Source organism: Culex pipiens, chromosome 2 (genome assembly GCF_016801865.2).
Source record: "Culex pipiens pallens isolate TS chromosome 2, TS_CPP_V2, whole genome shotgun sequence".
In the NCBI taxonomy this organism is placed as follows: domain Eukaryota; kingdom Metazoa; phylum Arthropoda; class Insecta; order Diptera; family Culicidae; genus Culex; species Culex pipiens.
The window spans coordinates 88571257-88594760 of NC_068938.1; the positions used below are offsets into that span (position 1 = coordinate 88571257).

General features: G+C 37.8%; 1 protein-coding gene across 5 annotated transcripts in view; it reads left to right on the plus strand.

Annotated features, from left to right (window-relative positions):
* LOC120424891 (sodium/potassium/calcium exchanger Nckx30C) overlaps positions 1–23504 on the plus strand; it is a 214792-nt gene that overhangs the window by 169611 nt on the left and 21677 nt on the right. For 4 of the 5 annotated variants that reach the window (XM_052707207.1, XM_052707209.1, XM_052707210.1 and 1 more), the window contains one exon: positions 12734–12930. In XM_052707207.1, the coding sequence (XP_052563167.1) occupies positions 12734–12930 (197 nt within the window). The remainder of the gene's footprint in view (positions 1–12733; positions 12931–23504) is intronic. The other variant, XM_052707208.1, reaches the window with a different exon arrangement.

Sequence of the window (23504 nt, forward strand, 5' to 3'; positions counted from 1 at the left end):
CACTGACTGGAGCAAATATCAAAACAATGTCAAAACTTAAGAAATACGGCCGAATCGTCGACGAGAACAATTGTAACTTGTTTTCTAAGTCCGTCGAAGGTCCGGTTCGTCCAAGACAACATTCTATAAACGAGATTACATCTTCACAGCCTCAAAAACAAAAGAATAATTACAGTTCGGGACAAAATACAAAAGTGTTTACCAGAAGCAAACCAAACCAGGAATACAACGATAAGAATCAGCGATCGGAGGGTCAAAAGGGGGGTAATGAGAAAGGAGGAGAGAAACCTAACGATGCAATAAAGGAATTGGAAGGGACAGCAGCAGGAACTTTGCAAGTGTTGGTAGATCAATACAAGCGACCGCCATTAGGTACTTGCTACAATTGTAGAAACACGGGACACCATTACACTGAGTGTCCTAACAAAAAGGGTAATTTTTGCAGAGTTTGCGGGTTTCCTGACGTGTTTACTTCCAAATGTCCGCACTGCCAAAAAAACGGTCTAATTTCAACTTGATGAGGCAGGTTGAACCGACAGCTCCAAATCCTCAAACTACCGATCTTGCGACTCGTGATTTGACATCAAGCGGGTTTAAAATTGTTTCTGAAGAAGAATACTGCTCGGAGAATGAAGTAGAAGAATTGTTTGTAAAGGTGGATGGTGATAGTCGCCCCTTTGCGAAAGTAAGCGTTCTTGGTAGAGAGTTGATCGGGTTGCTCGACAGTGGTGCCCAGAAGACAGTGTTGGGAGTGGGTTGTAAAAAACTGATTAAAGAGTGGAAATTGAAGATTTTTCCGACGGAGACGACGTTGAGGACAGCCTCGGGGTCACCGCTGGACGTGGAAGGTTATGTACATTTACCAGTTACTTTCAACAATGAGAACAAAATAATCCAAGCTCTTGTTGCACCAAAATTAAAACGACGTTTGATATTAGGATTTAATGACTTTTGGAGGGCGTTTCGTATCCAGCCCGGTGTTCAAACTAGTGTTGGCATCGAACAGGTTGATGTAGTAGAAGAATGTGGAAACGGTGTCGAGAGCGAAGAAGAAGACGAGGAAAATGTAACACTTAGCGACCAGCAGAGGGCACAAATTGAATCGGTCAAGCAGCTGTTCAAGGTTGCGATCGATGGGAAAATTCTTGAAACCACTCCACTAATATCGCACAAAATTGAGCTTAAAGAAGATTTTTTAGGCGCACCACCAGTTCGAATCAACCCATATCCAACCTCACCAGCAATGCAGAAGAAAATTAATCTCGAATTAGACAACATGCTTAAATTACAAGTAATTGAGCCGAGCAAAAGTGACTGGTCGTTGAGCACGGTTCCCGTGATAAAACCTACGGGCGAAGTGCGACTATGTCTCGATGCAAGACGACTAAACGAGCGGACTGTACGGGACGCTTATCCCCTTCCACACCAGGACCGTATATTGAGCAGACTGGGTTCATGTAAATTTTTGTCCACGATCGACCTTACAAAAGCGTTCTTACAAATACCACTGAATCCAGCCTCGCGTAAATATACGGCCTTCGCGGTGTTGGGACGGGGATTGTTCCAGTTTACTCGGCTCCCCTTCGGTCTCATCAACAGTCCAGCGACCTTGGCTCGCTTAATGGACGAAGTGTTGGGGTTCGGGGAACTGGAACCGAATGTTTTCGTCTATTTGGATGATATTGTGGTAGTTAGCGAAACATTCGAAGCGCATCTCGCCAGTCTCGCCGAAGTAGCGCGGAGATTGAAGACAGCCAACCTTTCCATAAATCTCGACAAATCTAAATTTTGTGTTAGCGAGCTACAATATCTGGGTTATGTGCTCTCGCCGGACGGACTTCGTCCGAACCCAGATAGAGTGGAAGCCATCTTGAACTACGAGCGGCCGAACTCGCTCCGTTCGCTGCGCCGATTTTTAGGAATGGCGAATTATTATAGACGATTCATTCCACATTTTAGCGACATGTCAGCTGCACTTACTGATTTATTAAAAAAGAAACCTAAAAATTTAATTTGGAATCCAAAAGCAGAGCAATCATTTTTACAGCTCAAAGAAAGTCTTATTGCAGCCCCAGTGCTCGCTAATCCCAATTTTGACCTACCCTTTCAAATTCAATGTGACGCGAGCGATAGCGCGATCGCGGCAATCCTCACACAAGAGCATGCCGACGGAGAGAGAGTTGTAGCTTACTTCTCACAAAAGCTCTCTCCCGCTCAGAAAGCTTACGCAGCGTCTGAGAAGGAAGGCCTGGCCGTGCTGTCGGCCATTGAGAAATATCGCCCATATATAGAAGGAACCCATTTTATCGTCGTGACTGATGCTTCTGCTCTCACGCATATTATGAACGGAAAATGGCGGACCTCTTCCAGGTTGAGCCGCTGGAGCATAGATTTGCAAGGCTATGATTTAGAGATCCGGCATCGGCGCGGTAAGGACAATGTCATACCTGATGCGTTGTCGCGCTCGCTGGAGATCTCGTCGCTTGAGGAGGATGGAGACGCGTGGTACTCGAGCATGTACAAGAAAGTTCTTGCAACTCCAGACGAGTTCGTCGACTTCAAAGTGGAAGAAGGAAAGCTTTATAAATTTATTCCAGCACAAACTGAGGTTCTTGATTTTAGATTTGAGTGGAAACTCTGTGTGCCGGAGAAGATGAGAGAAAACATTTTGCGAGAAGAGCACGACGAAGCTTTGCACGTCGGATATGAGAAACTATTAGAGAAACTACGAGCGAGGTATTTTTGGCCACGATTGGCAACTTCGGCTCGGAAATACATAGAAAGATGTCGTATCTGTAAAGAATGTAAACCCTCCAACACATCGCAACATCCAACAATGGGAAATCCTCGGTTAGCCACAAAACCATTTCAAATACTAGCGATCGATTTCATCCAGTCGCTGCCCCGATCGCGAGCTGGGAATATGCATCTGTTAGTTCTACTCGATTTATTCACAAAGTGGACCGTTTTGGTGCCTGTAAAGAAAATTTCAGCCAGCATAGTCATCAAAATCCTTGAAGAACAATGGTTCCGACGCTACTCCGTTCCGGAAATACTGATTAGCGATAACGCGACCAGTTTTCTTAGTAGGGAGTTTAAAGATTTCTTGGGAAGGTATCAAGTGCAGCATTGGGCCAACTCGCGCCACCATAGTCAGGCCAACCCGGTCGAGCGCCTGAACCGGAGCATAAATGCGTGCATACGAACCTATGTAAAACTTGATCAGCGTTTATGGGATACCAAAATTTCTCAGGTGGAGTACACGATTAACAACACGTGGCACTCTTCTACGGGTTTCACGCCGTATAAGATCTTGTATGGGCATGAAATCATAGCGAAAGGGGAGGAACATCGTCGGGAGGTTGATGAAACAGAGCTATCGGAAACGGAGAGAATGGCGAGGAAACTAGAAGTGGATAGGAATATTTTTGAAATTGTTCGCAAAAACTTGGTAAAAGCGCATGAAAAGAGCGAGAGGGCTTATAATCTTCGGTTCCGGAAACCTGCACCGGTGTACCAGGTGGGACAGAAGGTTTTTAAGAGAAATTTCACTTTATCTTCAGCTGGGGATGCGTACAACGCGAAACTGGGACCTGCGTACGTTTCTTGTACTATTGTTTCCAGACGCGGCACTAGTTCGTACGAGTTGTTAGATGAGCAAGGTAAAAATATTGGAATTTTCTCGGCGGCCGACCTTAAACCAGGCAACCCCGAGTAACTAGCACGAGCTTTACACATTTTGAAACAATTTTATGTTTGTTTCGTTACGAAATGTAGTCAGAGAAAACTTTTAAGGTGTTATTTATCAAATCTTTTGTGTTGTACCACGTTGTGTCCACAATTGAATGCTTTGTGTTGATCATGATCAGTCTTCTAGATCGTCTTTTGAATTTCAAGAGTGCGAGAGAGCAAGAAAACGAATTTGATGTTCTTTGTTTGAGTAAAAGCCTTTTCGTTATGTTTGTACTGTTTTGTCAAAAAGGGAATATATATAATCCGAAATCCAAACGATTTGCATCGACCTGACAGAGTAGAAGCGATAAAGAAATTAAAATGATCTATGTTAACAAAACTCAAAATGTAAAATTTCTTCTCGCTGCGTACAAATGTTTTTAACATGTTACATTTGTCCTACGCTGGTGAGTAATTGATGTCTCGTTGTTTGTTGATCCGAACTACAACTTTCCCTATCAAACAAATTAGCACAGCAAAATTCATTGGTTTTTGGAAAACTCTACACCACATCAGAAAATATTCGTCACATTTTCAGAGCCAGAACACTGGATCTCTTCCTCAGAATGGGTATCTATTTTGGATCACTGGAAGATGAGAAGGTCAAGTAATTGATTTTTGAGTAAAAGCGTTGATAAATGGTTTTCGTGTTGGAAAACACAAATCTGTTTAGTGCTTCGACGCAAAGGATAAAACTTTTTGAATGAGCCTAAAACAGGCCGCTACACGAAAGTAGTATCCAATCCTGGGCCGATTTTGATTATGTTTATTTTGTTTAAAAAAAATTAATAAATGTTCTACATTTTTAATTTTTTTAGGGGGGAGTAGTCGGTAGTGTTACCGTTGTGACTAAATCGTTCTACCTTTACCCCGCCCCGTTAAGGGTAAATAGGAGCTTAGGGAGTAACTACAGTAGCATGCATAGGGATTAAGGATGAGGATGTTTGTGTATTTGTCTTTTCAAGCGTCTTTATGTAAAACTTAAATTAAATTAAAACACAAACTAATAAATAAATTGGAGCACAGTTAGATTAAAGCTAAATATCACAGATCGCAAACCATAGCCATTTAAGTGTTAACTAGCCTGTCCCATTTTGAGGTCATGTCGAGGAATTTCAGGTGCTCACTTCTTAAATGATAGATTATGATGTTAGGAACAATGTTTTCTTAGACAAGAAAAAATAATAAAATACTTTCTCGCACCCCCTAGTCGATTTACTGAAAAAAGTCACTTTTTTGAACAAATTTTCTAACATCGCTTGGAATCAATACAAAAACTGTTTCGATCAGGTGTGTATTATCTTCAAACGATAGGTTTTTGTCCATAGATTAAGATGCACTATCAATATTGGACCAAAATTTAAGTTTTTGGACTCTCCCAGGCGGATTTGTGTCGAAAAAATCGCATTTTTTCAAAACTTTTTTCAGAAATGTTCTTTTGATTTAGGGTAGCCTATTTTTACCAGTGAAACCAATACATGCAGCTTGTAGGAAATTTCATGGCGAACATTTTTCCCTCTGAGAAAATCCAATTTCGACACTCCAGAGCCGAGATATTTGAGTTTTAGTGAGGAAAAAAGCGGCAATTTACAAAATTTCTCAAAATTCAGAAGCAAGGCCTACTAATTACACGATGTAGCAAGCATATGTCTCAAAGGTCAGGGTATGTTTTTTATAGTAATTTTGGCCGCTGAATCCGAATCTGGAATCAAATTTCGTGTAAACAGTGATGTTTTGGAGCTACACCCTTTTGGAATGTTATTTGCGTGTTTAAGAGGCAGTTTTTGTAAATATTGCTCGGTTTGTTCTAGAGGTCGTATCGAGACGCTCCGATTTGGATGAATCTTTCAACGTTTGTTTGTCTATACATGAGATGAACTCATGCCAAATATGAGCCCTCTACGACATAGGGAAGTGGGGTAAAATGGGCATTGAAGTTTGAGGTCCAAAAAACATAAAAAATCTTAAAATTGCTCGCATTTTAGTAAAACTTAATCAATTCTAACTCTCTTAGATGCATTCGAAAGGTCTTTTGAAGCACTTCAAAATGAGCCATAGACATCCAGGATTGGTTTAACATTTCCTCATAGCTTTTGCAAATTACTGTTAGAAATGGTTTTTTTTAAACCTCAATATCTTTTTGCATCAGTCAGCAACACCCATACTCTTTTAGTTCAAAAGTTAGGGAATCGCAGTTTTTCTCATAGTTTTTCGATTTTTCTATAACAAATATTTTACAACGTTGGTTATTGTCCTGTAGGCATCCATAGCGGCACTTTTTAGTCTCACTTTTGTCAAATTCGAAATCCTCGGAAAATTCAAACTTCAATGCCCGTTTTACCCCACTTCCCTTTGTCGTAGAGGGCTCATATTTGGCATGAGTTCATCTCATGTATCTGTGGGTCTCGTGGCGCAGGGGTAGCGGCTTCGGCTGCCGATCCCGATGATGCTATGAGACGCGGGTTCGATTCCCGCCTTATCCACTGAGATTCTATCGGATGGTGAAGTAAAACGTCGGTCCCGGTTTCTCCTGTCTCGTCAGAGGCGCTGGAGCAGAAATCCCACGTTAGAGGAAGGCCATGCCCCGGAGGGCGTAGTGCCAATAGTTTCGTTTTTTTTTTTTCATCTCATGTATAGACAAACAAACGTTGAAAGTTTCATCCAAATCGGAGCGCCTCGATACGACCTCTAGAACAAACCGAGCAATATTTACAAAAACTGCCTCTTAAACACGCAAATAACATTCCAAAAGGGTGTAGCTCCAAAACATCACTGTTTACACGAAATTTGATTTCAGATTCGGATTCAGCGGCCAAAATTACTATAAAAAACATACCCTGACCTTTGAGACATATGCTTGCTACATCGTGTAATTAGTAGGCCTTGCTTCTGAATTTTGAGAAATTTTGTAAATTGCCGCTTTTTTCCTCACTAAAACTCAAATATCTCGGCTCTGGAGTGTCGAAATTGGATTTTCTCAGAGGGAAAAATGTTCGCCATGAAATTTCCTACAAGCTGCATGTATTGGTTTCACTGGGAAAAATAGGCTACCCTAAATTAAATGAACATTTCTGAAAAAAGTTTTGAAAAAATGCGATTTTTTCGACACAAATCCGCCTGGGAGAGTCCAAAAACTTAAATTTTGGTCCAATATTGATAGTGCATCTTAATCTATGGACAAAAACCTATCGTTTGAAGATAATACACACCTGATCGAAACAGTTTTTGTATTGATTCCAAGCGATTTTAGAAAATTTGTTCAAAAAAGTGACTTTTTTCAGTAAATCGACTAGGGGGTGCGAGAAAGTATTTTATTATTTTTTCTTGTCTAAGAAAACATTGTTCCTAACATCATAATCTATCATTTAAGAAGTGAGCACCTGAAATTCCTCGACATGACCTCAAAATGGGACAGGCTAGTGTTAACACACGAAGCAGAGTCTGTAACGAGATTTGCTGCAAGGGTTGCTTATTCGCGAGATCTGCACGAAAAAGGGGTAATAAAGAGAGCGAGTGTGGGATCGAGAGCCGAGGAGGGCTACTGGTGGCCATCGCGAAATTAAAAGGTCTTTTCCGATTTGCCTATCACCGAGCGCAGAAGTGCACCCAAATACTGAGCGAGACAACTGACCGTCTATTTCAGTTCGTCCAAAGTTTTTTCCAAGTGATTGGCCCGCAAAACTAAAAGGAAAAGTTCGATAGAACTGTGCGTTGAACGAGAAAATCAGGTAATTGCCGAACTGGCGAACCATCCACGTGCTGCCCCAGTAGTCCCTCATTCCCCATTGCTAATCTCGGCCCGATCAACCACCCACGACAGGACCCAGTGGTTGTAGCTTAAACGCCCTGTTTTGAAGCTATTGTCCGTCGATCAAGTGCTGCACCGCCGAGCGGTGCCCACTGACGAGGTCGCTTCCGAGCCCCCAAGCTATTCGGTGCGCTGAGGACCTAACCTCCTGCCGCGCCGTCGTCGCGCTGAGGATATTACCTCCTGCGACGCGCCCAAGTTCGAGCACCCCTGCCCAAAGCCTGCCACAAGCATCCCGCGAGCGTTCGCGGCCGAAGACTAGCCAGAGGCCGGCGTACCCGTCGCTGCATGATTTGCGACACCGCCCGGCACGAGAGAAACCACGCGCATCCACCCCCGCATGAACACCCAGCGCGTGCACGAGGCCGAAACTGTCCCGGAGGACGGCCCGCACCCCACAGCCAGATACGAGAGTTCGCGAGCAGAGGATCGTCGACGACCGCGCGTTGAGCACGTGTGCGGATGCCCCGTCGACCCCACCCGCAGCAGCAGCAGCGTCGTCAGCACCAGCCGGCCAGCCAGATTCTCCCCCCCACACACATAAAGATCCGTAAGTGCAATAAACGTTACAAAATGAAATGCTTTTGTGTTTAGGCGTTTAGTGTATTGATGGCGAGCCCCCTTGAGATTAAGGCTCTTGTTCTTGTCCCTTTGCCCGCCAGCGCGTAAAAAGAGGCCGAGGCCCACCCCTGTCGGTCGTGGCTCTAAGACCAACCGGCAGGGGCGTTTCAGGGTCCGTCTGATCCAACAGGTAACAAATTTGAGTTTTGCAAAAAGATAAAAGATTAGGAAAGTGACAAGTCAAAAGGTCAATCAAAAGTTTGTATAAAAATAAATAAAAGCTATGCAATATTATTTTTTTAATATTTCTAATTTGTTTAAAATTGTTTCTCTTAGTACTTTTGACACTGTATGGGTCTAAATCAGCCTGGACATGTACCTTGAACTCGCTCTTACCGAAATCGATAAAAAAAACAATATACTGATCAAATCGTGTTCAAAACATTTCCGTAAAGATTTGCAAGTAAAAATTAATAAACGGTTGTTAGCTAGACTTATCTCAAAACTTTCTGACACGAAAATTGTTTAAAAACTGTGCAGCATGGCCCATTTCTCATTTATAAACAAAGTGTCTACAAAGTGCCTCAAATTCCCACAACTTAATTAGCCCAGCACCTTAGCCGGTAATTATCTTTTCTACGCGAAGAAAGCACGCCGCGAATTCCCTGCTATTTACACTATGACCACAATACTCATTATATTTCAATTATCCCAGCGTCCTTCGGGGCCGGTAATTTCATAAGCCCCTCCCCCACTCCCCACTTCCCTCCAGCTTAAACAATAAACATATTAGGAAAACCTTCTTCTTCATTCATAAATTAAAAGCCACTTTGTGATGACACCACTCACACGCACACCTTTCTCTGCTGCACACAAGCACACATGTATTCTTCTGCAAACATTTGCCCACTCACGGCGTGTGTATCAGCAAACATTCCAATGATGATGATGGTGTGTGTGTGTGAGTGTGTGATAGTGTCACTGTTGAGCAGTTGAACCTTGCGCTTCGTGTCTAATTCGTGTCATTCCGTTAATTGCTCCCCAGTTATGTTATGATAGCCACACACACATGAACAGTAAACCCCCGATGGATTGACAATGGTTTAATCTGTACTTTGGTGGAGTGACAAACTAAACAGTGAAGAATCGTAGCATGATAGCAAGTGTCACACTATATGGTCATCTATCTACTAGCAAAAAACGGATCGCTAGATAGGGGTTCTACATGCTCATTAGGGTTAAAGTCAGTGAAAAAAACAATCATGTAAATATATCGTCTTTATAATGCTAAAACCAAATCAGGAACTAATTGAATCGTTTCTCTGTTTGTGGACACATTCTGATTATTTCATTGATCTATCAGTATCTATAAGTCAAGGCAAACAAGGAGTTTTTATGAAGTATGTGACTGATGAGATGAGAAACGTATTTAAACTTAAAAATTTGATAAAAAAATATATTAGTTTGAGGTGTCCGAAAAAAAAAAACTATGTTGAATGATCTAATTTTAACAGTGTTGCCAGATCTTTAAAAATATTGATTTCTACCGTTTCTGTAAACTTTCAGAATTGTTGATTTATTACTTAGGCCGTTGCAAACATTTTTCAAAGTTCATGTCGCCCTCCCCTTGGAATATTTTTTTTTAAGTTGAAAATTTTAAATAGAAATTGAAGTCTAGCCAACCGAAATCAATCTAAAACGATTTTATTTACCTCAATAATCATATTTAGCATTTTTGACGTCGTTTTAACATATTTTGAATTTTTGTGAAATTCCGATGTACAGCACCGCAAAAACTGTTTTTTTCTTGCAAAAAAAAAATGTGTTCGTCAACACTTAGATATTTTGAAAACTAATGATTATATAGTGCATTTTAAAACACCTTATTCATTGAAATCAAGGCTCGTAATTTCATTGTTTTGTCCCCCTCTCGACTTTGGGCAGAGTAGAGGGACATAAACTTATTTGCTTATTTGCAACGGCCTTAGAATTTTGTAGCACAAAATGACATTGAAACGATTGCAAAATATATTTGGTCTGAATTTACCCACATTTTCTGGGGTTCCAGTTAGTATGATAGTGGCATCGATTTGTCTAAAATTCATAAAATTTTGACTCAAAATCATAATATCAGGTTCAGATCAGACATTGAAAAAAAAAAAGATTTTTGGTAAACGTGTAGGGTTTAGAGTATTTCAATTTATTCTAAATCCTATACAGTCCAGACTCGATTATCCGAAGGCCTCGGAAAAACTTCACTTCGGATTATCGAATCACGATTTTTTTTCGCTGCCTTTTTTGTTTGTTGAGCTTAAGTATGACCCCTAAACAAGTCTAAAGTGATTGAAAATTTGTAAATCCAAATATGTAAAAAAAAGGATTTAGTAATTTTCAGGCAATCAACCATTCAAATTTAACAAAAATGGGATCGCAGAGTTTGAATTTGATGCTTAAAATAAAAAAAATAAAAATAAGAAGACATGTTTTTGTTCGTGATTATTATCCTACGGATAATCGAGGTTTCGGAAAATCGAGCCTGGACTGTACCTCTAATTTTGATTCAATTTTTTCTATTCGGCCCATGGAGGTCATTTTAGGCAAATATATTTATAGTTTGTTGTCTCTTGGTTCTTGTCAAGGTCGAATGGTAGGGGCAAAAAAACTAGATTTAAAATGTCAAACATGATTTTCAAAATTTCGAAAAAAAAGTATCATAATATGCTTTATACATCGTTACAGTTATGATACTATCAATAATTTTCATATCTTAATAAATTTGTGGAAATATTTTTCTTATCAAACTTTAGCGTCTTTTGCCGATCGTCCCAACAATCTAAATTTGGTTAAAGATTTAAAAGTCTTTATTGGATAGATAACCCAGAAATAACAATGTATTGTGAATAGTTGACAATCGCTGTTACATGTTTCCTCAATGAAAATTTAAATTTTAGTTGAGAATTTTTGATACCTAATGTTTTATTTTATTTTTCAGAGTTTTTATAAAATGTTCGGAGTTTATTATAAATTGTTCAAATTTTTTTTTTCATTTTTTTTTTTACATTTTACCCGTATAAAATGGGTAATTCACACAACAAAATGGGTAAACTCACACAGCAGTTGCCCCGGCCCCTCTTCGATTTGCGTGAAACTTTGTCCTAAGGGGTAACTTTTGTCGCTGATCACGAATCCGAGGTCCGCTTTTTGATATCTCGTGACGGAGGGGCGGTACAAACCCTTTCGTTTTTAAACATGCGAAAAAAGAGGTGTTTTTCAAAAATTTGAAGCCTGAAACGGTGATGAGATAGAAATTTGGTTTCACAGGGACTTTTATGTAAAATTGGACGCTCAATTTGATGGCGTACTCAAAGTTCCGAAAAAACTTAGGGATTTCACAAATGCTGTAACTTGAAATAAACTTGAAATGATTTGTTTTCAAAAATCTTGCTTATATTTAACGAAAAATTATTAAAATACTTTAATAGAATATACATTAATATTTCCAAATATTCGAAATATATTCAATCGATCCTAGTATTTTGAAAATCAGGTCCGTAAAAAAGTTACCAATTTGAAACGATCCATATATAAGTTAAAATTTGGTTGCGTTTCAATTATAAGATTGGTCATCAATTTGACACAGAGAGTTTAAATTTAAAATTTGTTTTGAATTTGGAAATTATTTTGTTACCCGATTTTTATCTTTAAAGATTTTTAAATAAATATTAAAAAAATGAGATTATTTTTTTGCTAGCATGCTGTATAAAAACTAGCAAAAGTTTAACCAAAATTAATTAACCTTTTTTGGTAATTAGTTAACTATGCTAGTAGTAATTGGGCATCACTGTCAAAGGACTTCTATCGTACAACTATAATTGTGATCAATCCATTGGGTTCATACTGTAAAACACACACACGAACAAACACACTCAGCTGTTGATGTTGATGATGCTTCTATGTGTAGATAGTAAACATAGTCTAGATGGGCAAGTAGTGCCGCTTTATTAACAAAGGTCAAATCAAACGATGTCAACTTAATGCCCATTTCTATTCATAGAAAGACACCGTTCCATATACACACACATACATACCGAATACTAATAGTTTGAGCTATAAAATGCATACCGAGAGTGCTTGCAGTTGTGAGCTTGTCGATGAGCTCGTAATCGTGTATCGTTTTGATCGTTATGCTCTGCTGCCGCCGTTTGCCGTTTTGCCGTTTTGCCGTTACTCAAGTTTATCTGTTTTCGGTTAATGTTTGACAATCAAGTACAATCGGGGCGCGCACCCACAACACACTAACACACTTGATGTCTATTCCGTATAATCTCGACTTGTATGTGTACATAGCAAAAAGCCGTATATCGTAAATATGTTCCTTGATGTGCATTCGTTATACCTATTCGTTGTTCTACATTTACAAAAGGCAAGATTACATAAATTTAAGCGTTACAGCAAAAATCCAAAACAAAAACGCAACTTGAACTGACTGTCCATGCCAGCAACGCTACTTCTTCATTGTTCATGTTCAAAATTTGTTCCCGATTAAACAACACAACAGCAACAACAACAACAACAAATTTAATACATAATTGGCAAATCTCATACTAACATTACGTAATAACATAATAAAAGATCCCGTTCCAGGTAAAGTCGATGAAAAGGCGACGCAGCTGCACGCGATCGCGTCGTTAAAAGTGCTGCTGGATGCCACCAAGCCGCAACGGGGAGCTGCCACGTCGTCTGCGGCGAATCATGTTAAGATTAATTTAAGAGAAACCACCTTAGCTAGTGATCGTCCAAATGGAAATATAGATACGACAATTGATTCGGTAAGTGTTTTCCCGACCGCCACCGCCCCCACAAACCCACAATTGATAGCTCTTTCTCAGCCGGTATTAAATTAGAGAAAGCGGTTGTTCCCACGGTGCTTCTCGCGGGCCCGGCCCTCTAATGGTGGTGCTATAAGTCACTGCTGTCCTGTGCGGGAAGGGAGAGGGAGAAAATTAGTGTGGTATTTTCCCCTCCCAAAAACCACAAACCATATTCAACCCCATTAGGCTGAACGCTTTGTGAGGAAAATAGCGAACGAGCTTTTTGAGCGGGGAAGAAAGACCATGCTGCTCCACGGTTTGTTACTGTCTTGAGAAAATTGGTGGAGACGCTTGGTCATTGAGCATAAATTTAAATGTCTCCAAAATTATGTACATTTCTTTATTTTTTATTTATTTATTTATTTATTTGTAAAGCCAAACAGGTTTCCTACAAAGTTTGCATTGAGAATTAATGCGATTCGTTGCAAAAAAAACAAAAAAAATCCATTCAATTTTTTTTGGAAACAAAAATCATTATGAACATGTTCCAGGGACCTCGTAGTTTATGCTTCAAGATGAGTTAAGAATGTGCAGACAATTTGTTTGTGGGTGTGACCTAAAAAGAAATTTTCTAAATAGTAAATTTAATTAAATAAACAATCAACATACAATTTTTACCTCCCTGGCAATATTTTAACGAAATTTGTGTTCTCCAGGAATAGTACCCTATCCTTGTTCATACTTTTTGGTAACGATTTTTCTATTCTTGGTAAAGTTATGAAAATCGTCATGAATTAATGATTGTTAACCAGAAATTTAATGATTGTATCACAAAATTTGAAGAAATATTATGTGATGGAATCATTGATTCCGTCCGGGATTTCCCGGAAAAAATATTTCTGTCGTTTCCCTGCAAATTAAGGCTTGACCCAAATTTCAAGCCGTAGTATACTTTTCGGCACCACTATTTTTATAATGTAATGACAAAATAAAATAAAATTTATGAATTTATTTTGATTTAATTTAATTGAATTTAGTGTTTTTTTTTTCACTATTGTGCACTTCTCAACCCAAAAGTAATCTCTTGGTTTATTTGAAATATTCCTAATATTCTAAATCATTTAAATCTCGAACTAGCTCTTTACTTTTTGTTAGGCACCGGAAATTACGTTCTGTTAATAAAATATTCAGTTTTTGTAAGCTGCTTGAAAAATAATTAAAAAACCATTTGAAATGTAGAGTAACTGTCCTGAGCTGAGATAAGGGTCGATTAATTCAAAGTGGGGGATATGGTTTACTAGTACTTATGGATCGAATTTATCATCTTAATTCTAAAAGAAACCATTTACAAAAAAACCTTCTAAGAGCTAATTGATAGAGGAAAGTTAGAGAATAGAAATTGGTTTAAGTTATCGATTTATTTCGGTTTGAACTAAACATTTTATGAAGCAGTGGTGAAATCAAGACATACCTCTTAAAAAGAGCCAAATATTCAATACTATGCCCTTTTGAAACATTTGTATTGATTCCAAAATTTTCAACAACAAAAAGGGATCAGAAAATTTCGCAAATGTTTCATTTTTTAACATTGAAAATTGGACCACTAGTTGCTGAGATATTGGCAAGGAGGGCAGCCCATTGTGCCTCCCAAGAAATTTTTGAAGAAAAATATTCTGATTTCACATGTTCTAAATAAAATTTCAAAGATATAATTTGAAAAAATATATTGAAAACATAATTGAAACATTGTAATCATAGTTAAAATTCTTGCAAGCTAATCCGTAATTTTATAATACATTTTACGGATTTGCTCACAAGATTGCATTCCATGCAAGGTGTTCAAAAAATAAAACCATTCTTGCTTTTTCAACAGCACCTATCAAGTTAGAAAAGAAACGTATTTGGTTGGTTTTCTTCAATTTGATCATTTTTTGACTGGTTTACATTTACAAAAATGCTGATAAATTTCATCAAAACCGAGATCAAAACCCTTCTTTAATTGCATTGCATTTTAATTGCATTGAATTTGTTCAAAATAATGTGTTATTAAACTTTTTAATATAATCCATTCCATACCAATTTTTACCGAAAAATACAGTTGTTTAAAAAATAGCAAATTTTTGAAGACCAGCAATTCCAAATAAAAATCTGTTCATTTTATTTGCGGTTTCTGTCCCCCACATTTAATTTTTTTCTTAAAAAGTCAGGAAGCAAAAAATTATAAATATTGAAAATTTTGCTTAAATGCTTAGTGCAAATTTGATTTTTGAAGTCACAGAAGCGGATAAAAACTTACCATATTGAAAAGATTTTTTTTATTGAAATTTTCTCGTTGCAAATATTTTTTGATGTTAATGTCCCTCGAAAAACATAAAAATTAAAATTACAAGCCATTGCATTAATATTTGAGTGAAAAAAATGTTTCAAAATGCGTTTTAAACTTACTCAGTTGTTTTGCAATCTTTAGTTTTCAAAATATCCAAGTATTGAATTTTTTTTCGCCGATAAAATCACTTTTTGCGGTGCTGTACATTGGAATTCCACAAAAATTTAAAATGCATGCTAAAATGCATGCTTGAAGCATGCTAAATATGATTTTAAACGCAGCAAATAGCATTTCAAATTGTTTTCAGTTCGTTATACTTCTATTTGCCTTGAAAATTTGAAGTTTTTTGAAAAAAAAAATTTGACCCCTGATTTTTCGGACTGACTTTGAGGGCGGGGCATAAACTTTGCAACGGCTTAACTGCTATAATTAAAACTAATTGCGGCACTGTACATCGGACTTTATAAAAAATAGTCAAAATATTTTTAAACAAGCTCAAACATGTTCAAATTTTTTATCGCAGGAAAATGCAGGTGGGACCCGTGGTGTAGAGGTAAGCGTGGTTGCCTATTCAATTATATTTTCGAAAAGATTCAACAATAATAAGACTTTTTTATCAATCAAATTTGTTTCAAAATTAAGTCCGAGAATGCAAAAAGGTAGAGGACCTAAGAAGAAATTAATTTTTTTTTTGGTTTGATACAAATATTCTTAATTTTTCCATAGTCGTAATAAAATACAACCACACCTGTAATGCTAAGTTAGTATTGTTTGTTCCAGTGCCTCAAGTCTTCGGAAAATCATAAATTCCTCAACAGCTCCATTCTTTCTAATCTAATCTAATCTAATCTAATCAGACCCTAGCGCAGCCAATCTTTCGAAGGGATCCTGGAGAGTGCCTTAGGTTAGATGACGCCTAGCACTCTTCTTGTCATTATTAACATTTGTAATGCGCCATTGCATTAGAATGCATTGAAACATCACAAGCGTTAAACCGGCCAGGCCTACTGCGTAAAGCCGTATCGCAGAGATGACTCGTAATTGGGTTGAGTTTGAGCACAGAGTGTTCGAACAACAACACAATTCTGAATCGACAGGGGAGGAAGAAGCGTGGGAACACACCACCATACGCTCCGATATTTGGTTGTATTCGTTGGGAGCACCATGCTAAGAAGGTTTGGTTCTCCAGGACCCTCTGGGATGGGACATTGTATTTCCACGAATGCCCGGGACACTATTTGCCGTGGTTATAGCGCCACAACTCGCTCTCTGTAACAGTATTCCTAATTCCAGTCCACGCTTACCAAGTCGTCATGGCCTAGTGGTTAGCATTTTTGCTTACCAATCCAAAGGACCCCGAGCATGGGTAAATAACTAGGGAAATGCGTAATAATACCTTTCTCTGGTATCAATACCAAATTTTGGTATTCCTGGACCCTTTAAAATTTGTCTTAAGGATTATGCAAGAGCAAAATGTGGTATCATACCAATTTAAGGTATTGTTTTGATATTGCAAAATTGCAGAATTTGTCAATGGTCGAACTCCACATTTTGGTATTCTTTTGGTATTACAGTATTTTATCAAATTCCTCTGCAACTACCCGAGCATGGGTAAATAACAAGGGAAATGCGTAATAATACCTTTCTCTGGTATCAATACCAAATTTTGGTATTCCTGGACCCTTAAAAATTTGTCTTAAGGATTATGCAAGAGCAAAATGTGGTATCATACCAATTTAAGGTATTGTTTTGATATTGCAAAATTGCAGAATTTGTCAATGGTCGAACACCACATTTTGGTATTATTTTGGTATTAAAGTGTTTTAACAAATTCCTCTGAAATTATGGGAAAATTTTGACCAATTTTGACAAAATAATTAATTTTGCGCTAAAATGATGTCTCAAAGCGAATGCTTTCATTGAAAACCGGAAATTTCAAACTTGATTTTAAACATTTTTGATATACCCCCTACAGAAATGACTTAAAATTGTGGAAAATTTTCTAAGTCAGGATGGCACATTTTGATATTATTTTGGTATTAAGGTGTTTTATCAATTTCCTCTGAAACTATGGGAAAATTTTGACCAATTTTGACAAAATAATTAATTTTGCGCTAAAATGATGTCTCAAAGCGAATGCTTTCATTGAAAACCGGAAATTTCAAACTTGATTTTAAACATTTTTGATATACCCCCTACAGAAATGACTTAAAATTGTGGAAAATTTTCTAAGTCAGGATGGCACATTTTGATATTATTTTGGTATTAAGGTGTTTTATCAATTTCCTCTGAAACTATGGGAAAATTTTGACCAATTTTGACAAAATAATTAATTTTGCGCTAAAATGATGTCTCAAAGCGAATGCTTTCATTGAAAACCGGAAATTTCAAACTTGATTTTAAACATTTTTGATATACCCCCTACAGAAATGACTTGACATTGTGGAAAAATTTCTAAGTCAGGATGCCACATTTTGGTATTATTTTGGTATTGAAAGGTTTCATCAATTTTCTCTGAAACTATGGATTTTTTTTTAAATTTTTGACGAGATAATTAATTTTGCGCTAAAATGACTTGAAACCCAAAAATGTTAAAGCTGATATAAATTTTTTTTTGTGATATACCCACTAATATTTTTTTCAAAAACGTTGAAATTTTTCTAAGTTGGGATAACCATATACTTTGAAAAACGAGTCAATCAACAGATTATTGAATTTTGGTGAATTTCAATCCAGTTTCATTTTAATAATACTTATTTTTCAATCTTGTTATTTTTCAGAAGCTTCAAGAACTTCAAGTACAGCCGTTCATCAATGACAAATGCATTCGGTGTGGTGAAGAATATCACTAAAAACAACATGGAATCATCAGGTGAGTAGATTTGGTTGTTGCATAAGGATCATTTACGTTTTTTTCACTAACTGCAACTGCTGCACTAAAAATGGTATGAAAATAGCAAATTTTGGTATTACTTGTGCAAATACCAGCGACCAAAATGTGCTCTTGGTTGCCCAGTAATAGATGGTAAAATACCATGAAATCAAACCAATATCATGTTTGTGGAAGACCACAGGAATACCAAAATATGATTTTCCAAGGGCGCGGGAATACCTAAAATTAAAACCATGACAATACCAAGTTTTGGTATTCAAGCAATGTTCAAAAATCCAGAAGACCTCAACTTGGTATTGAAATGATTTTATTTTGTGGTATTATTTTACCTTTGGAATAACATGATATGGTATTGTTGTGCCCTTCCACATACAAGCTTTTGGTATGATTTCATGGTATTTTACCATCTATTACTGGGCAACCAAGGGCACATTTTGGTCGCTGTTATTTGCCCAAGTAATACCAAAATTTGGTATTCCCGTGTTATTTACCCCTGCTCGGGACGGGGGATCGAACCCCGTCTTTGAGTGACTTTGATTTTTCGTTCATATTCATCATTTAAAATTTCTATGTACTTAACTTTCTCGTTGGGAGCAGATGGGAATCGAACCCAGAACCATTCGCTTACAAAGCGAACACCGTAACCAGTCAGCCACGGCCGCTCCGCTCCTCAACAGCTCCATTCTTTCTTACAAAAAATCTGCTAAAAATTTAACAGCTTCTACTGAACCAACAGTACCAGCAGCTGCTGTCAGGGGCTCATAATTCAGTTTTTCTTATGGGCAAATCTAGTCTATATGTGCCTCCCGGGGCCCGGCTCCGGCCGCCATGTCCATGCTGATGCAAAGTAGTGACTTTCTAGTGCCGCAGACAAGCAGCAGGGCAAAATCACTCATGCTCCATACACAGAGATGTTGCCAAAACACGAAAATCCCCACACTGACTGCCGCTGCTGGTACGTCAAAGGACCAGGTATGGGATCGACGGAGGAGGGGGGTACAGTACAGACTCGATGGTTTGACAGTTTCAGAACACCAGAATCGCTTTAGCGTCTAGCTTTAAAGTGCGCAAATTCAAGTATCAAACTAATAGGGTTTCACTGAACATGTCCTCAACGTTGTCGTCTTTAGCCCAGTTGGGCAGGTTTTCCATACCGAAAGGACCAACAGCTGAGAACTACGAGCCGCCGACGATTCGTTCATTAATATTCATGAGTTTCAAAAGTTTGACACGGCACAGAGGAATGTTCTCAACGTGACGCTCCTCTCTCTCTCTCGTGCTGTGGAAGTGCCGATCACCTGCCTATAGTGCAAGACACACTGACTGACTGTGGGCTCTGGTTGGCGGGGGTGGTATGTTATTATTGTCTTTTCCACTCAGCATTTCTTCGTCCTACCCCATAAAGCTTCGATTCCGTGCACGCTAGACATCTTTTCTCATAATTGAAGGCAAGGGAAAGGGGAGCATGTCATTTCCATACGAATTAATTTTGTAAATGTAGCAAATTACAACCGATGCTGCTTTGCCTAAGGATTCTTGGGGGGCCATCAAGTTATGAGCTTTGTATGATAATTCAGTGGGTAGTGGTGCCGATTAGTTGGTGAATCATGGGCGGTTGGCGTGGATTAATTCAGTTAAAGTTCCACGCGCCATAGTGAAAGGCAGTGGAACTTTGAAAATTATTTTGGCGCGACGGTGGAATCTCTTGGAAACGGAACTTTTCTGAGTAGTATGGAAACTGATCTCGGAAAGTGAATCCAGCTGAATCAATTATTCAAATTTTGTGGTGGGTCCTTCCTTCGAAGTAGATGTAATTAAAATGCGTCAAATTTCATACTTCAAACAGCACGATCTGCAAAATCAAAAGTGCTGCAATTCGTGAATTCTTCAATCGCGATTGTATGGAAATTTCTTAGTAAAACTCTACAAGAAATGGAGAGCAATGACACATTTCATGAGAGTACTTTAACTTGGGATTTGAATTACGGATTTGGTTGCTTTAATGTGGAAGTAAAAGATATTTTTCCTCTAGTTGACCTCTGAAAAAGCTTCTTTTAAGTGGAATATCCGGTTCCGGATCAAAGCACATTTTCTGCAAATTATTTTCTGGTATTTTTTCCTACAAGAACTAAACACAAAATTTTTGTCTTCATCACTGAGGGAAGGGCTGTTATAGTAACAACTTCCATCATTGCCATGATTTTTTACTAGACGATATAAATTATGCTTCGATTTCAATATTTCCACAAAATTTCTTCTACAAGTTGTTAACACTAGTACTTTACACGTGTTGATACTTTTTGATAAAGATTTTCCTCTTCCTTTTTCAAGTCGATTTTTGAATTAACTTTTATTTGTACAAAAACTCAGTTTCCCAAAATACGTATTTTTTTAATTTTCGAGATATTTTTATATGTTTAAAGGGACAAAACCCACAACTTTTGAACCATAGAGAAGTATGGTAAAAAAATCTGAGGCCGAGTTACGAATTTTTGAAAAAATAGTGATATTTGGAGAAAGTCAAAATTTCATACAAAACAAATTTTGACTTAATTTTTTTTATGTAAAATTAAATTTGCAATCAAAAAGTACTTTACAGATTTTTTGATAAAGGGCTCCGTTTTCAAAATAAAGCCACCGAAAGTTGGATTTAAGCGAAATATTAGCAGTTTTTCGATTTTTAAAAATAGTGAGACATTACACTACTGCAAACAAACAAACTGTGTTTGACAGTTTGCCAAACTCGCAAACAAGGCAAAATGTATGCAGGCTGACATTTGTACAAACAAATCCAGGCAAACAAACAAAGCAGGCAAACTGTTGAACTGTCAAAAAAAGCGGGTTTTTTTGTTTGTTTGTGGTAGTGTAATAGCTCCTTTAGAAAACTTAAATTGTTCTGTTTCTTTTTCTTTAAGCCGCTGTATCTCAGCAACCAGCGGTCCAATCTTCAACGTCTCTTAGGCAATTTAATAGCAAATTTTCTGAAATTAAAAAAAATAGAAATGGTTGCTCATGGTCACTATTTTTAAAAATCGAAAAACTGCACTTATTTCGCTTAAATCAAATTATCGGTGACTATATCTTGAAAACGGAGCTCTTTATCAAAAAATCTGTAAAGTACTTTTTGATTGCAAATTCAATTTTACATTAAAAAAATTGTTTGAGGTTTGTTTTATATAAAATTTCGATTATTTTCAAAAAATCACTATTTAAAAAAAAATATAACTCGAATTTTTTTACCATACTTCTCTATGGCTCGAAAGTTGCGGATTTTTGTCCCTTAAAACGTATCAAAAAATCTCGAAAATAAAAAATACGTATTTTGGAAAATTGAGTTTTTGTAAAAAAAAAAGTTAATTAAAAAATCGGCAAAACAAATTTCAGTGTATCTATTTTTTCTCAATAGTCCTCAACCTACAACTTGCCGAAGACACCAAATTGATAAGAAAATTTACTGAAAAGTGACAGCTGTTTGAATATTTACGTAACAATTTTGTATGGACACCTGTAAAATTGTATGGAGAGAACCATGGGTGAACCAATGACACAAAAGAGCTGTTGATACTGTCGGCAGTGATCGGCAGACCATTGACAACAATCGATTCAAATAATGCTATGCAACTTATTAACCGCACCAAAGGATACCAAATTGATTTATTTTGGGCACCCTGAAGAAAAAAACTTTAAATTAGTCATTAAATGACGATGAAATTTTCATCGATTGGAAGGTATGAATTGGTTTGTTTACCGTCGTCTAGGGCGAAACGGGACACATGAGGTGAATTGGGACTTGTATTTGCCTTGTTAATGCAAATTATTTCGATATTTTGGTTTATTTCGGATAGAACAGACACAGAACAATAAAAATAAAACATCGTTTTCCACATTTCAAGCTCTAAAGGTGCTCTAAAAACAGCAGTTCAAATTCAGATTGTTGTCCCGATTCACCCCAGTTGACGGTTCCACTTTGAACCGATTTCTATGGCATATTTGTCTGTACACAGTTTGTTGTCGTCCTGTTCTCCTTCGACTCTTTAATCTACAGAAAATACTTATCATGAAATTTCACAACGATACTATCGCTGGTCAATTTAATTCGATTTGCTTCATTCTGGGACTTGACTCCCCGCTCTGAGTGCGTATGGCCACGAAGGCCTGCTCTCGTCAAATCAGTTCGAAATAATCTGGGTTAATGGGTTTATTTCATGGTTTGTTGGCATATGGGTGCCATTTCCGTATAGCACTCGTGCCCAAGCATAGGAGCCTGAAGCGTGGAGGATTTCGCTGGAAAAAGGTCAGAATTTGTTCATGAAAGTTTCGGAGAATTTCACGAAACATTATCAAAGCGTGGAAATGGGCTGAATGGCTCCCAGAGATTGCACAAAATAAACACTACAATGTTGCAAGAACAAACCTCTTAATACAAAACGGACTATAGTCCGCGTGTGGGGCTTTAAGGGTGCACAGCAACCAAGGAAGTTGTTGTCTTCTTATTCCAAAATTGTCAAACTTACGAACCCAATCCTGCAAGAATCTGATTGCAAAAATATTCAAACTTTGTTGTAAATAACTATGAAGACAGTAATTTAGGGGATGAATAAAAAATTATATCCATAGTTCCCGTATTTTTTAAGATACTAAAATGTCTGTAACAGAAATCTGGGTGCAAAAATTATGGTTGATGTGTACCGTTAAAATCATTTGTTTGATTAGTATGTTGCTAAAGAACTTTTGATTTTTTTAATCATTTCTCAGAAAATGTTTATCTTCTGATGATTACAAACTCAACAAAATCCTTATTTAAATTTCTCGATTTTCATTTAAAGAACAAAAAGTTGAACAAACAGACGAAACTCCCTCTCAAACCATCATCACAAAGACAAAACCTCACTTTAAAAAAACCCTCCTTCCATCGTGAACTGAGCACGAAAAAGCAAATCAAATTTACATATTTAGGATTGGTGTGGACCCACCCTTTTTTGCGGTCTTTACTTATCCTTTTCACGCAACAATTTCGGGCTATTTTCAACTTCTTCAAGCGCCACCGAACTATCTCTGTCACTCTTCGATCGTACTCTTCGCCGCTATCACCGTTGGGTTACATTAGCAAATTTGGTGAAAACATGCAGATAAGCAAACCAACCGTCACGAACCGAGCGCGCGCGATTCTGGTGGAAATCACTCGCGACATTAGCTAGCCCTTTCGGGTGGGGCAGGGGGTTGCCCGCAGGAAGGAAATGGAACAATAATGGCCGTTGACAGGAGAGGAGGAAAGAAAAGCAGTTTGGACATTTTCTTGGCAGCGAAAGTTGTTTGTCCTGCTCGTTGTTCTGGTGGCCAACCAACCGATTCGTGGGGATGGGATGAACTTTA